Below are 14,535 nucleotides of genomic sequence, written 5' to 3'. Positions count from 1 at the left end.
CTGCAGGGGGTGAAAGGCCGACATGTTAGCATGGTGCGTATCCCTGTGCCCAACCAGGTCCACCGCGCTATATGGTGGCTCCAGTTGGCACTGTGGGCTCTGTCCCCACATGTCCCCCCCATCCCCTCACCCCAGACCCGTTGGAGGCTGACACCTGCCACTCATATCTGGTGCCAGGATACCGTTAGTTGGCACTGCCTTAACCAGGGGTAGGCACTGTGGTACCCATAGGGGCTACTGTGGGTTTGCCCAGGGTGGGCCACCGGTGGGGGCGGCCGGGTGGGGGAGGGTGTGATGGGGGTTAGATGCAGGGGTGAGGGTCCCAGTCAGTGTTACTCTGCAGAACCAGAGGCCAAGAAAAAATGAAAATGAAATTCGCTTATTGTCACAAATGAAGTTACTGTGAAAAGCCCCTAGTCGCCACATTCCGGCGCCTGTTCAGGGAGGCTGGTACGGGAATTGAACCGTGCTGCTGGCCTGCCTTGGTCTGCTTTCAAAGCCAGCGATTTAGCCCTGTGCTAAACAGCCCCAAGGTGGCTGCGCAGCGAGATGGCCGCAGTAATGGCTGCTCGTGGCTGGACACTGCCCGCCCCAGTCCCATGTCGGGTGTGACCCTGGCCAATTCTGCCTTTTGCCCCCATCCTCCGCTCTCCCCTGGCCCTGGCAGGGCCTCCCCCACCCCGAGCAGCCCAGCCAGTGTCCGGCCCAGCAGCACCTCTCCGGGTCCTACCCTCTCTCTCCCTCAGCAGCAACGCCGCCGGTTTCACCATTTTAGAAAGCTCAAGTCAACCCCGCCATTGGGAACTTGGGCCATCGGATGCGGAGCCCCCGTGGTCGCGCCCGCGAATGATGTGCAATTCACATGCCAGCCTTCATTGGAATGACACTTGCTTCGTGTGGCGCCGGTGTTCGCCAATGAGGGTATCCGAGACTGGCACAGCCGCGTGATTCAGTCCTGGCATCAGCAATTTGTCGCTGGAACTGAGAATTCTGCCCTTTGTTTTTCTCTCGATGTGGGTTGTCTGGGGAAGTCCCTTCCCCAGGCGGCAGCAATGGCTCATTGAATATTTTTAAGGCTGTGTTTGATAACTTCGTGATTGGCAGCGAATCAAAGATTCTCCGATGTGGACAAAAGGAGTTAAGGCCACATTCTGATCAGTTATGATCTTAGGTAATCGCAGTATGTGAGCAACAACCGTAACCCTTCACACCATGGACTTAATGTTATCAGAATCACAAAAGTATCAAGGTTCTCACACAGCAGCCTCCCACATGATTTAATATCCTTCCCACCTCTAACCACGCCAGAGAGAGGCCACAAAGGCCCACCATAGGTTCCTAAAAAAACTTGTCGTTTTAAAAGTATAAGTCAGTGTTTGACTGTTAATCGACAATACAGTACTTACCAGAGAGATATCACAACTGTACCAAATTCTTCACCAGGCACTAAGTTCACTCAGTTCAACGAGGAGACAAAATAAGAAAAGAAATAGGAATTGGAATAAGCCACTTGCCCCTCCATATTCGTTCGATAAGGATGTCTGAAATGGGAGAAGGAGTATAGGCTGCAACATCGAGGGGCTTATCTCAAAGGGCCAGAGCGTGGACAGGCACTCCTCAGCTCCTCTGCTAGCGACCCAATTCCTCTAGTAGTCACACCCAAAGAGGAGGCTTCTGCACCTGTGCTGGAAACCCTCACCATGCTAGGACTCTCCAGCCTTCAAGCAGCCAGAAGGCAATCACCACCACAGGTTACCTCAGACCATGGTTAGCAACACCACAGCCTGCCTCTGCCTCAGTTACAATGATGTGGAGATGCTGGCGTTGGAATGATCTCCAAGAAGATCACGTTTATAGACACTGACTTCGGGTTTCTACAAAGATGCAAGAAAGCAGACAAGATCCCGAAAAAGAAAACTCGTCCAACGTTGTCTGCCTCATACGCTACAGGAAAGGATGTCCCGAGGTGTGATACATTGGCGAGACCATGCAGACGCGGCGAAAACGGATGGATGGACATCGCGCAACAATCGCCAGGCAGGAATGTTCCCTTCCAGTCGGGGAACACTTCAGCAGTCAAGGGCATTCAGCCTCTGATCTTCGGGTAAGCGTTCTCCAAGGCGACCTTCAGGATGTGCGACAATGCAGAATCGCCGAGCAGAAACTTATAGCCAAGTTCCGCACACATGACTACGGCCTCAACCGGGACCTTGGATTCATGTCTCACTACATTTAACCACCCACCATCTGGCCTGGGCTTGCGAAATCCTACCAACTGTCCTGGCTTGAGACAATTCACACCTCTTTAACCTGTCATTATCCCTCTCTCCAGTTGCATCGTCTAGACCTGTAAAGACTTAATTATCTGCAAAGACTCGCATTCAAAGTATCGCCTTGCATAATTGACTTTTTCTATATATGTGTTTGTGGAAGCCACCTCTTCGTTCACCTGAGGAAGGAGCAGTGCTCCGAAAGCTAGTGATTCGAAACAAACCTGTTGGACATTAACTGGTGTTGTTTCATAGAATCATAGAATCATCAGTTACAATGGGCAATGGTGTAACTTTTCGGAGCATTCAGAAGCACATTAGAAAGAGCACCTGGTTACACCAGGGTGACATTCGGCCCTCCAGCCCGTGCCGACCATGCTGCCCATCTAACCTAAAACCTTCTACACTTCCGGGGTCCATATCCTTCTGTTCCCATCCTATTCATGTATTTGTCAAGATGCCTCTTAAACATCATGATCGTCCCTGCTTCCACCACCTCCTCCGGCAGCGAGTTCCAGACACCCACCACTCTCTGTGTAAAAAAATCTCCCTCACACATCCCTCAGTCCTTAAACCTATGCCCCCTAGTAATTGACTCTTCCACCCTGGGAAAAAGGCTTCTGACTATCCACTCTGTCTATGCCCCTCATTGTTTTATGGACCATTATCAGGTCGCTCCTCAACCTCTGTCGTTCCAGTGAGAACAAACCGAGTTTATCCAACCTCGCCTCATAGCAAATGCCCTCCATACCAGACAATACCCTGGTAAACCTCTTCTGCACCCTCTCCAAAGCCTACACATCCTTCTGGTAGTGTGGCGCCAGAATTGAACACTATACTCCAAGTGTGGCCTAACTAAAGTTCTATACAACTGCAGCATGACTTGCCAATTTTTATACTCAATACCCGTCCGATGAGAGCAAGCATGCCGTATGCCTTCTTGACTACCTTCTCCACCTCTGTTGCCCTTTTCAGTGACCTGTGTGCCTATACACTCAGATCCCTCTGCCTGTCAATACTCCTAAGGGTTCTGCCATTCACTGTATATTTCCCATCTGTATTAGACCTTCCAAAATGCATTACCTCACATTTGTCTGGATTAAACTCCATCTGCCATCTCTCCACCCAAATCTCCAGACAATCTCTATCCTGTTGTATCCTCTGACAGTCCTCATCGCTATCCGCAATTCCACCAAGCTTTGAGATCCCATCCCTCTACCACACTAGTTTAAATACTCCCCAACAGAACGAGCGAAAGCCCCCGCCAGGATATTGGTCCCAGCTCTGCCAGGGTGCAACCTGTCCAGTTTTTACAGGTTCCAGCTTCCCCAGAACCGGATCCACTGCCTCAAGAATCTGAATCCCTCCCAGCTACACCATCTCTCCAACCACCCATTCATCTGATCTATCCTCCTATTCCTGCTCTCTCCAGCACGTGGAACTGGGAGTAATCCTGACATTGCTACATTTGAGGTCCAGCATTTTAGTTTCTCCCCAACTTCCTGTGTTCAGCTTGCTGGTCGGTACCAATGTGAACCACGACCACTAGCTGTTCACCTTCCCTCCCCAGAATGCCCTGCAGCCGCCCCGTGACACGGAAGGCAACGTACCATCCTTGATTCACGTTTGCGACCACAGAAGCGTCTGTCTGTGACCCTAATTATTGAATCCTCTCTCTATAGTTCTGCCACTTGTTTTTCTCCCACCCATCTGAGCAGCAGAGCCACCCACAGTGCTGTGGTTTTGACTGCTGCTGCTTTCCCTGAGAGGCCATTTTCCTATAATGTGGTGACCTGAACTGCACACAGTACTCCAGCTGTGACCTCACCAAAGTTCTGTACAACTCCAACATGACCTCCCTGCTTTTGTAATCAATGCCCTGATTGATAAAGGCAAGGGTCCCATATGCCTTTATCACCACCCTATAACCTGTCCTTCTGCCATCAGAGATCTATTTACAAACACGCCAAGGTCCCTTTGTTTCTCGGAACTCCCCAGTTTCAGGCCATTCATTGAATATTTCCTTGTTACATTACTCCTTCCAAAGTGTCTCACCTCACACTTTTCAGGGTTAAATTCCATCTACCACTTTTCTGCCCATTTGACCCTCCCGTCTGTATCTTCCTGTAACCCGGGACACTCAGCCTCACTGTTAACCACCCAGCCTATCTTTGTGTCATCCACAAACTTACTGATCTTACCCCCCACATCGTCATCTATGGCATTTATATAAATGACAAACAGTAGGGACCCAGCACAGATCCCTGTGGTACCCCACTGGACACTGGCTTCCAGTCACTAACGCAGCCGTCTGTCATCATCTGCCTTTTCCTACAGCTAAGCCAATTTTGAATCCACTTTATAAAATCACCCTGTAATCCCATGTGCAGCAAATCTAATTTGAAATAAATGTGTTACTGCAAAGCACTTATAGAACATAGAACATAGAACAATACAGCGCAGTACAGGCCCTTCGGCCCACAATGTTGCACCAAAACAAAAGCCATCTAACCTACACTATGCCATTATCATCCATATGTTTATCCAATAAACTTTTAAATGCCCTCAATGTTGGCGAGTTCACTACTGTAGCAGGTAGGGCATTCCACGGCCTCACTACTCTTTGTGTAAAGAACCTACCTCGGACCACTGTCCTATATCTATTACCCCTCAGTTTAAAGCTATGTCCCCTCGTGCCAGCCATTTCCATCTGCGGGAGAAGGCTCTCACTGTCCACCCTATCTAACCCCCTGATCATTTTGTCTGCCTCTATTAAGTCTCCTCTTAACCTTCTTCTCTCCAACGAAAACAACCTCAAGTCCATCAGCCTTTCCTCATAAGATTTTCCCTCCATACCAGGCAACATCCTGGTAAATCTCCTCTGCACCCGCTCCAAAGCCTCCACGTCCTTCCTATAATGCGGTGACCAGAACTATACGCAATACTCCAAATGCGGCCGTACCAGAGTTCTGTACAGCTGCAACATGACCTTCTGACTCCGGAACTCAATCCCTCTACCAATAAAGGCCAACACTCCATAGGCCTTCTTCACAACCCTATCAACCTGGGTGGCAACTTTCAGGGATCTATGTACATGGACACCTAGATCCCTCTGCTCATCCACACTTTCAAGAACTTTACCATTAGCCAAATATTCCGCATTCCTGTTATTCCTTCCAAAGTGAATCACCTCACACTTCTCTACATTAAACTCCATTTGCCACCTCTCAGCCCAGCTCTGCAGCTTATCTATATCCCTCTGTAACCTGCTACATCCTTCCACACTATCGACAACACCACCGACTTTAGTATCGTCTGCAAATTTACTCACCCACCCTTCTGCGCCTTCCTCTAGGTCATTGATAAAAATGACAAACAGCAACGGCCCCAGAACAGATCCTTGTGGTACTCCACTTGTGACTGAACTCCATTCTGAACATTTCCCATCAACCACCACCCTCTGTCTTCTTTCAGCTAGCCAATTTCTGATCCACATCTCTAAATCACCCTCAATCCCCAGCCTCCGTATTTTCTGCAATAGCCTACCGTGGGGAACCTTATCAAACGCTTTGCTGAAATCCATATACACCACATCAACTGCTCTACCCTCGTCTACCTGTTCAGTCACCTTCTCAAAGAACTCGATAAGGTTTGTGAGGCATGACCTACCCTTCACAAAGCCATGCTGACTATCCCTGCTCCCCTTTTTGAACAAAGGGACCACATTTGCTATCCTCCAGTCCTCTGGCACTATTCCTGTAGCCAATGATGACATAAAAATCAAAGCCAAAGGTCCAGCAATCTCTTCCCTGGCCTCCCAGAGAATCCTAGGATAAATCCCATCAGGTCCCGGGGACTTATCTATTTTCAGCCTGTCCAGAATTGCCAACACCTCTTCCCTACGTACCTCAATGCCATCTAATCTATTAGCCTGGGGCTCAGCATTCTCCTCCACAACATTATCTTTTTCCTGAGTGAATACTGGCGAAAAATATTCATTTATTATCTCGCCTATCTCTTCAGACTCCACACACAACTTCCCATCCCTGTCCTTGACTGGTCCTACTCTTTCCCTAGTCATTCGCTTATTCCTGACGTACCTATAGAAAGCTTTTGGGTTTTCCTTGATCCTTCCTACCAAATACTTCTCATGTCCCCTCCTTGCTCATCTTAGCTCTCTCTTTAGATCCTTCCTCGCTCCCTTGTAACTATCCATCGCCCCAACTGAAACTTCACACCTCATCTTCACATAGGCCTCCTTCTTCCTCTTAACAAGAGATTCCACTTCTTTGGTAAACCACGGTTCCCTCGCTCGGCGCCTCCCTCCCTGCCTGACCGGTACATACTTATCAAGAACACGCAGTAGCTGATCCTTGAACAAGCTCCACTTATCCAGTGTGCCCAACACTTGCAGCCTACTTCTCCACCTTATCCCCCCCAAGTCACGTCTCATGGCATCATAATTGCCCTTCCCCCAGCTATAACTCTTGCCCTGCGGTGTATACTTATCCCTTTCCATCATTAACGTAAACGTCACCGAATTGTGATCACTGTCCCCAAAGTGCTCTCCTACCTCCAAATCCAACACCTGGCCTGGTTCATTACCCAAAACCAAATCCAACGTGGCCTCGCCTCTTGTTGGCCTGTCAACAAACTGTGTCAGGAAACCCTCCTGCACACACTGTACAAAAAACGACCCATCTAATGTACTCGAACTATATCTTTTCCAGTCAATATTTGGAAAGTTAAAGTCTCCCATATTAACTACCCTGTTACTTTCGCTCTTATCCAGGATCATCCTCGCCATCCTTTCCTCTACATCCCTAGAACTATTTGGAGGCCTATGGAAGACTCCCAACAGTGTGACCTCTCCTTTCATGTTTCTAACCTCAGTCCACACTACCTCGGAAGATGAGTCCCCATCTAGCGTCCTCTCAGCCACCGTAATAATGCTCTTGACTAGCAGCGCCACACCTCCCCCTCTTTTGCCTCCTTCTCTGAGCTTACTAAAACACCTAAACCCCCATTCCTGTCCCTGCTCTATCCATGTCTCCGAAATGGCCACAACATCGAAGTCCCAGGTACCAACCCATGCTGCCAGTTCCCCTACCTTATTTCGTATACTCCTGGCATTGAAGTAGACACACTTCAAACCACCTACCTGAACACTGGCCCCCTCCTGCGACGTCAAATCTGAGCTCCTGACCTCTATACTCTCATTCTCCCTTACCCTAAAACTACAATCCAGGTTCCCATGCCCCTGCTGCATTAGTTTAAACCCCCCCAAAGAGCACTAACAAATCTCCCCCCCAGGATATTTGTGCCCCTCGGGTTCAGATGTAGACCATCCTGTCTGTAGAGGTCCCACCTTCCCCAGAAAGAGCCCCAGTTATCCAGAAATCTGAATCCCTCCCGCCTGCACCATCCCTGTAGCCACGTGTTTAAATGCTCTCTCTCCCTATTCCTCATCTCACTATCACGTGGCACGGGCAACAACCCAGAGATAACAACTCTGTTTGTTCTAGTTCTGTTCCTATTATACTTATGTTCCTATTGAAGCTTATTTTAAAATAATACGCTTTTTGAAAGTACAAGTAATGATGGACACAAAGAATTAGAGAAGTCTGTCCGTATCTATCCTAAAAATGTACCAAAAGGCTTTTGGTTTGAAAGAAGTGATTGTTAAATAAAGTGATGAACTGTTGACCTTTACCTTACGCAGTGTTAAATTACAAAACACAACCTGCTCGTGACTGAAATGTCACTGGGAAGACAAGCACCATCTTGTTAACAACCTTTCAGTTTTCTGGTAAGCATTATATAATGAGTGGTGTCTGCAGGGATTGGTGCTGGAGCCTCAACTTTTTCAATTTATGTAACTGATTTGGATGAAAGGACTGAAGTATGAAGGCAAAAAGTTAGGTAGAAATTAAATTGTGAAGAGGACGTAAGGAGGCTACAAAGAGACATAAAGATGTTAAATGAGTGGACAAACGGTGTTTCATGTAGGAAAACACAAAATGATGCATTTTGGCAGGAAGAATAAAAACTAAAGATCATAGAATCATAAAATTTACAGTGCAGAAGGTGGCCATTCGGCCCATCAAGTCTGCACCGGCTCTTGGAAAGAGCACCCTACGCAAGGTCCACACCTCCACCCTATGCCCATAACCCAGTAACCCCATCCAACACTAAGGGCAATTTTGGACACTATGGGCAATTTAAACGCATTGTCTAATTGGTGAGAGATTGCAGAGCTCTGAGATGCAGAGGGATCTGAGTGTCTGAGTGCATGAATTACAAAAACCAATATGCGGATACAAGAAGTAATTAGGAAAGCTAATAGGATGTTATCATGTTTGGGCGGCACAGTTGATTTGATTTCATTTGATTTATTGTCACATGTACCGAAGTACAGTGAAAAGTATTTTTCTGCGTGCGAGGGAACGTACACAGTACGTACATAGTAGACAAAAGAATAATCAACAGAGAACATTGACAAATGGTACATCGACAAACAGTGATTGGTTACAGTGCTGAACAAGGGGCCAAACAAAGCAAATACATGAGCAAGAGCAGCATAGGGCGTCGTGAATAGTGTTCTTACAGGGAACAGATCAGTCCGAGGGGGAGTCGTTAAGGAGTCTTGTAGTTGTGGGAAAGAAGCTGTTCCTATGTCTGGATGTGCGAGTCTTCAGACTTCTGTACCTTCTGCCTGGCGGAAGGGTCTGGAAGAAACAATGCCTGGGTGGGAGGGGTCTCTAATAATGCTGTCTGCCTTCCTGAGGTAGCGAGAGGTGAATACAGAATCAATGTGAGGATGCCAAGCTTGTGTGATGCATTGGGCTGAGTTCACCACACTCTGCAGTTTCTTGCGACCTCGGGCCGAGCAGTTGCCATACTAGGCTGTGATGCAGCCGGATAGGATGCTTTCTATCGCACATCTGTAGAAGTTTGTGAGAGTCGATGCAGACATGCAAAATTTCTTTAGCTTCCGCAGGAAGTAGAGGTGTTGACTGTTGCATCAACGTGAGTGGACCAGGACAGACTGTTGGTGATGGTGACCCCCAGGAACTTAAAACTATCGACCATCTCCACTTCGGTGCCATTGATGCAGACGGGAGTGTGTGTCGTGCTGCGCTTCCTGAAGTCGATGATCAGTTCCTTGGTCTTTCCAACATTTAGAGAGAGGTTGTTTTTGGTGCTCCATGCAACCAAGTGATTTATCTCCCTCCTGTAGTCTGATTCGTCGTTGTTTGAGATGCTGCCCACCACAGTCGTATCATCCGCAAACTTATAGATTGAGTAAGAGTTAAATGTTGCCACACAGTCATGGGTGTAAAGAGAGTACATTGGAGGACTGAGCACACATCCTTGCAGGGCCCCGGTGTTGAGGATTATTGTGGAGGAGGTGCTGTTGCCTATCCTGACAGATTGTGGTCTGTTGGTGAGGAAGTCAAGGTTCCACCTGCACAGGGAGGGGTCAAGTCCAAGTGGCACAATGGTTAGCACTGCTGCCTCACAGCTCCAGGGTCCGGGGTTCAATTCCAGCTTCAGGTGACTCTGTGTGGAGTTTGCACTTTCTCCCCATATCTGCGTGGGTTTCCTCCGGGTGCTCCGGTTTCCTCCCACAGTCCAAAGATGTGCAGGTTAGGTGGATTGGCCATGATCAATTGCTCCACAAGGTTAGGTCGGGTTACTGGGCCACAGGGATAGGCTGGAGGCATGGACTTAAGTAGGGTGCTCTTTCCAAGAGACTTGATGGGCTGATTGGCTCCTTCTGCATTGTAAATTCTATGATTCTATGCATTGTGAAGGGAATTAATTTCAAAGGTAGTGAGGTTATGCTTCAGTTGTACAGAGCATTGGTGAGATCACATCTGGAGTATTGTGCACAGTATGAGTCTTCTAATTCATGAAAAGGTGTCAAATGCATTGGATGCTGTTCTCAGACGGTTTACTGGACTAATACAAAGAATGGGTGGGTTGTCTTATGAGGAAAGGTTGGAGAGGTTAAGCTTGCAATTCACTAGAGTTTAGGAGAGTAAGTGCGACTAGATTGAAACCCTTAAGAGCCCGAGAGAATATTGACAGGGTGGATGTGGAGAGAGGGTCTCCTCTTGCCGGAGAATTCAGAACTCGGGCTCAATGTTTACAAATAGGTGGTCGCTCAGTTAAGACAGAGATGAGGAGAAATGTTTTCTCTTAGAGATTCATGAATCTTTACAATTCTTTTATATGTTTAAGGCAGAGTTAGATAGATTCTTGATTGAGAAGGGGATGAAAGGTTATTGGGGGATCGGCAGGAATGTGGGGTTGAAGTTACAATCAGATCCGCCATGATCTTATTGAATGGGGTAGTAGGTTCTTGGGACCGAGTGGCCTCCTCCTGCTCCTAACCCGTAACTTCATATGTTTAGCATTTGAGTCTCATACATCAGGGGCAGGATTCTGTGATCCTGAGGCTAAGTGTTGACGCCATCGGAAACCCCGTCGCGTTTCTCGACGGCGTCAACACGGCCCAGGATCAGCAATTCTGGCCCCGACAGGGGGCCAGCACGATGCTGGAATGATTCATGCCGTTCCAGCTGCTGATCCGGCCGTGGAATGGGCGGCGGGGGATGCGCGCATGCGCAGTGGGTCCGGCACAAACCCGCACATGCGCAGTCCCATCGGCGCGATTTCCATGCATGCGCGGCGTCTCCCTTGTCCGTGCCGGCCCCGACTCAACATGGCGCAGGAGTACAGGGGCTGGCGCGGAAGAAAGGAGGCCGGGAGACAGAGAGGCTGGCCCGCCAATCGGTGGGTCCTGATCGTAGGCCTGGCCACATCGGAGGCCCCCCCGTGGGGTCGGACACCCCTCTCTCCCCCACAGGCCGCCACCTGACCCTTCAACGCTGAGATCCCGCCGGCTGAGGACAGGTGTGGATGGCGCCAGCGGGACTCAGCGTTTCCACGACGGCCGCTCAGCCCATCCCGGCCCGGGAATCGGCGGGCCGCGACCGCGCCGCACCAACCACGCTGGAACCAATGGCGCTGAATCTCCGCTCTGTGGAGAATGGCGTGCCGGCGTCGGGCGGCACAATTCACGCCGGACGCGGGGATTCTCCGGCCCGGCCCCGGGTTGAGAGAATCCCGCCCCAGGTGCTTTCACTCACCACAGACTCTCCAGTGATCCCTATTGGTTCAGGCAAGAACAATTATCAATGTCAATCCTACCTCTCTATAGCCTGAACCTGAGATAAGCACTAATCTCGTATTCACTCCATCAATCCTACAATGCTTTCTCTTTCGGAATTAATTATAAAAGTTGAAACTGTATATTGTTGCCCGAATAGCTGAGAGCGAGGAAATGTGCAGCAATGAGAAAATGATTGAAACTATAACAAGGTTATCGAATTCCAGTTGATGATATTTTGCTTTGATTGCAGATCAAAAAGAAAACGCTGGAAGTTACTGTCTGGGACTATGATAGATTCTCCTCCAATGACTTCCTTGGTGAAGTGAGTACTCTGAACTTCTACCAATTGAATAATATTAAATCACTATAAATAAATTTTTTAAATTAAACCAGGGCAAAGAATTTTCTTACATTCAGCAATCTACTTATTATTAAAGTTGCTCAATATTATTATTCCACAGGCCGATATCCATAATTCTGGTCACATCTTGGTTTGTATGTTCAGACTTCAAAAGTGGCAGAAAAACTTGAAGTAATAAATAAAATAAAACATATAGGATCCCAGTTTTGATAAATAGCACAAAGAACAAAAAAAAGTACAGAACAGGAACAGGCCCTTCGGCCTCCAAGCCTGTGCCGATCATTATGCCCTAACTAAAATAAACCATCTGCCCTTACTCGGTCCGGATCCCTCTATTTCCTCCCGATTCAAGTATCCATTCAGATGCCTCTCAAATGTTGCTAATGTGCCTGCTTCCACCACATCCTCTGGCAGCGCGTTCCAGGCACCCACCACTCTCTGTGTGAAAAATGTACCCCACACATCTCCCTTAAACTTTCCCCCTCTCACCCCTTGTAATTGACACTTCCACCCTTGGAAAAGGCCTCTGACTATCCACCCTGTCTCTGCCTCTCAAAATTGTGTAGACCCCTGTCAGGTCTCCCCTCAGCCTCCATCTTTCCAGTGAAATCAATCCTAGTTTATTCAACCTCTTCTCATAGCCAACACACTCAAGACCAGGCAACATCCTGGTGAACTTTCTTGCACTCTCTCCAAAGCTTCCACGTCTTTCTGATAATGTGGTGACCAGAAATGCACACAATACTCTACACACAGCCTAACCAAGGTTTTACACAGCTGCAACATGATTTCCTAACTCCTGTACTCAATGTCCCGGCTGATGAAGGCAAGCATGCCATATGCCTTCTTAATCACCTTGACCACCTGTGTTGCCACTTTTCAGGGACTGTGAACCTGCACGCCCGGATCCCTCTATATGTTAATGTTCCTAAGGCTTCTACCATTTACACAATAATTAATTCCTAGATTTGATCCTCCAAAATTCATCACCTCACATTTGCTCAGATTAAACTCCATCTGCCATTTCTGTGCCCAAGTCTCCAATCTGTTGTATCCTCTGACAATCCTCAGCACTGTCAGCAACTCGCCAATCTTCATGTTATCCACAAACTTATTAATCAGACCACCCACATTTTCCTCCAGATCATTTATACTACAAACAACAGAGGTCCCAGCACTGATCCCTGCAGAATACCACCAGCGACAGATCTCCATTCAGAAAAACACCCTTCCATCGCTACTCTCTGCCTTCTATAACCAAGCCAGTTCTGTATCCATCGAGCCAGCCCACCCTGAACCCCGTGTGATTTTTGTTTTTGTACCAGTCTGTCATGTGGGACCTTGTCAAATGCCTTACTAAAGTCCATATAAACCACATCTACAGCACTTCCTTCATCAATTTTCTGTGTCACCACTTCAAAAAACTCAATCAGCTCAATCAAATAAGGACCTTAAGGACAATAGCAAAAACCTAATTTAAGGATTTCCAAATTATTGGACTAAATAAATTTAAAACACAGTTTTGATGCAGTTTTAGATGCCGAGGCTGGTTCAGACTGGCCAATCTTGGATGATGCCAGCAATGGGAGGCTTTGATCATGAGGAAACACCCGGAAAACGGAGGCATCAGACATAGGAGCAGAATTAGGCCACTCGGCCCGTCGAGTCTGCTCCGCCATTCAATCATGGCTAATATTTTCTCATTCCCATTCTCCTGCCTTCTCCCCATAAGCCCTGATCCCCTTATTAATCAAGAACCTATCTATCTCTATCTTAAAGACACTCAGTGAATTGGCCTCCACAGCCTTCTGCGGCAAAGAGTTCCACAGATTCCCCACCCTCTGGCTGGAGAAATTCCTCCTCATCTCTGTTTTAAAAGATCATCCCTTAGTCTGAGATTGTGTCCTCTGGTTCTCGTTTTTCACACAAGTGGAAACATTCTCTCCACGTCCACTCTATCCAGGCATCGCTGTATCCTGTAAGTTTCAATAAGATCTACCCTCATCCTTCTAAACTCCAACGAGTACAGACCCAGAGTCCTCAACCGTTCCTCATAGAACAAGTTCTTCATTCCAGGGATCATTCCTGTGAACCTCCTCTGGACCCTTTCCAAGGCCAGCACATCCTTCCTTAGATATGGGGTCCAAAACTGCTCACAATACTCCAAATGGGGTCTGACCAGAGCCTTATACAGCCTCAGAAGTACATCCCTGGTCTTGTATTCCAACCCTCTTGACATGAATGCTAACATTGCATTTGCCTTGTTAACTATCGACTGAACCTGCATGTTAACCTTAAGAGAATCGTGAACAAGGACTCCCAAGTCCCTTTTCCATTAGATCAGAGAGATTATGTGGTGATGTGCTGGAGGTGGCCAAAAATATCATGGAATTTGATAGAAGTTCAGCAGTTTCCTGCTGATGTTTTTCTGATTTTGTTAATCTGCTCTTTCGACAATATTTGGAGCCCAGGTTTAAATATACAGAAGCCTCCCTTTGCAATTAGTCTGTAATTGATCTCAATATGAGCCTATTTAAATTACTTCCTCCATGGGGTGCCTAAGCTCTGGCGTGAAAGGAACAGGAGGGGTTAAACAGTTCCATTTACGAACAGACGTATTGTGTGAGGAATGACACTCAGCTGGTGCATTATTATATGTTCAAGATATCACTGATGGCAGTAAATGTAGTGAAATAATTGCCCAAAATTTTCTGAGTGAAATT

The 14,535-nt window shown here is 47.6% G+C and overlaps 1 protein-coding gene across 6 annotated transcripts in view; it reads left to right on the top strand.

The window, feature by feature from the left end:
- pcloa (piccolo presynaptic cytomatrix protein a) overlaps window positions 1-14,535 on the top strand; it is a 633,232-nt gene that overhangs the window by 494,809 nt on the left and 123,888 nt on the right. For all 6 annotated transcript variants that reach the window (XR_011934010.1, XM_072470931.1, XM_072470933.1 and 3 more), the window contains one exon: window positions 11,702-11,773. Coding sequence is in view for 5 of the 6 variants with exons in the window: in XM_072470931.1 (XP_072327032.1) it covers window positions 11,702-11,773 (72 nt within the window). In the remaining variant the exon portion in view is untranslated. The remainder of the gene's footprint in view (window positions 1-11,701; window positions 11,774-14,535) is intronic.

This window comes from Scyliorhinus torazame, chromosome 13, assembly GCF_047496885.1.
Source record: "Scyliorhinus torazame isolate Kashiwa2021f chromosome 13, sScyTor2.1, whole genome shotgun sequence".
Classification (NCBI taxonomy): Eukaryota; Metazoa; Chordata; class Chondrichthyes; order Carcharhiniformes; family Scyliorhinidae; genus Scyliorhinus; species Scyliorhinus torazame.
This window is presented reverse-complemented; position numbering and strand designations above follow the sequence as displayed.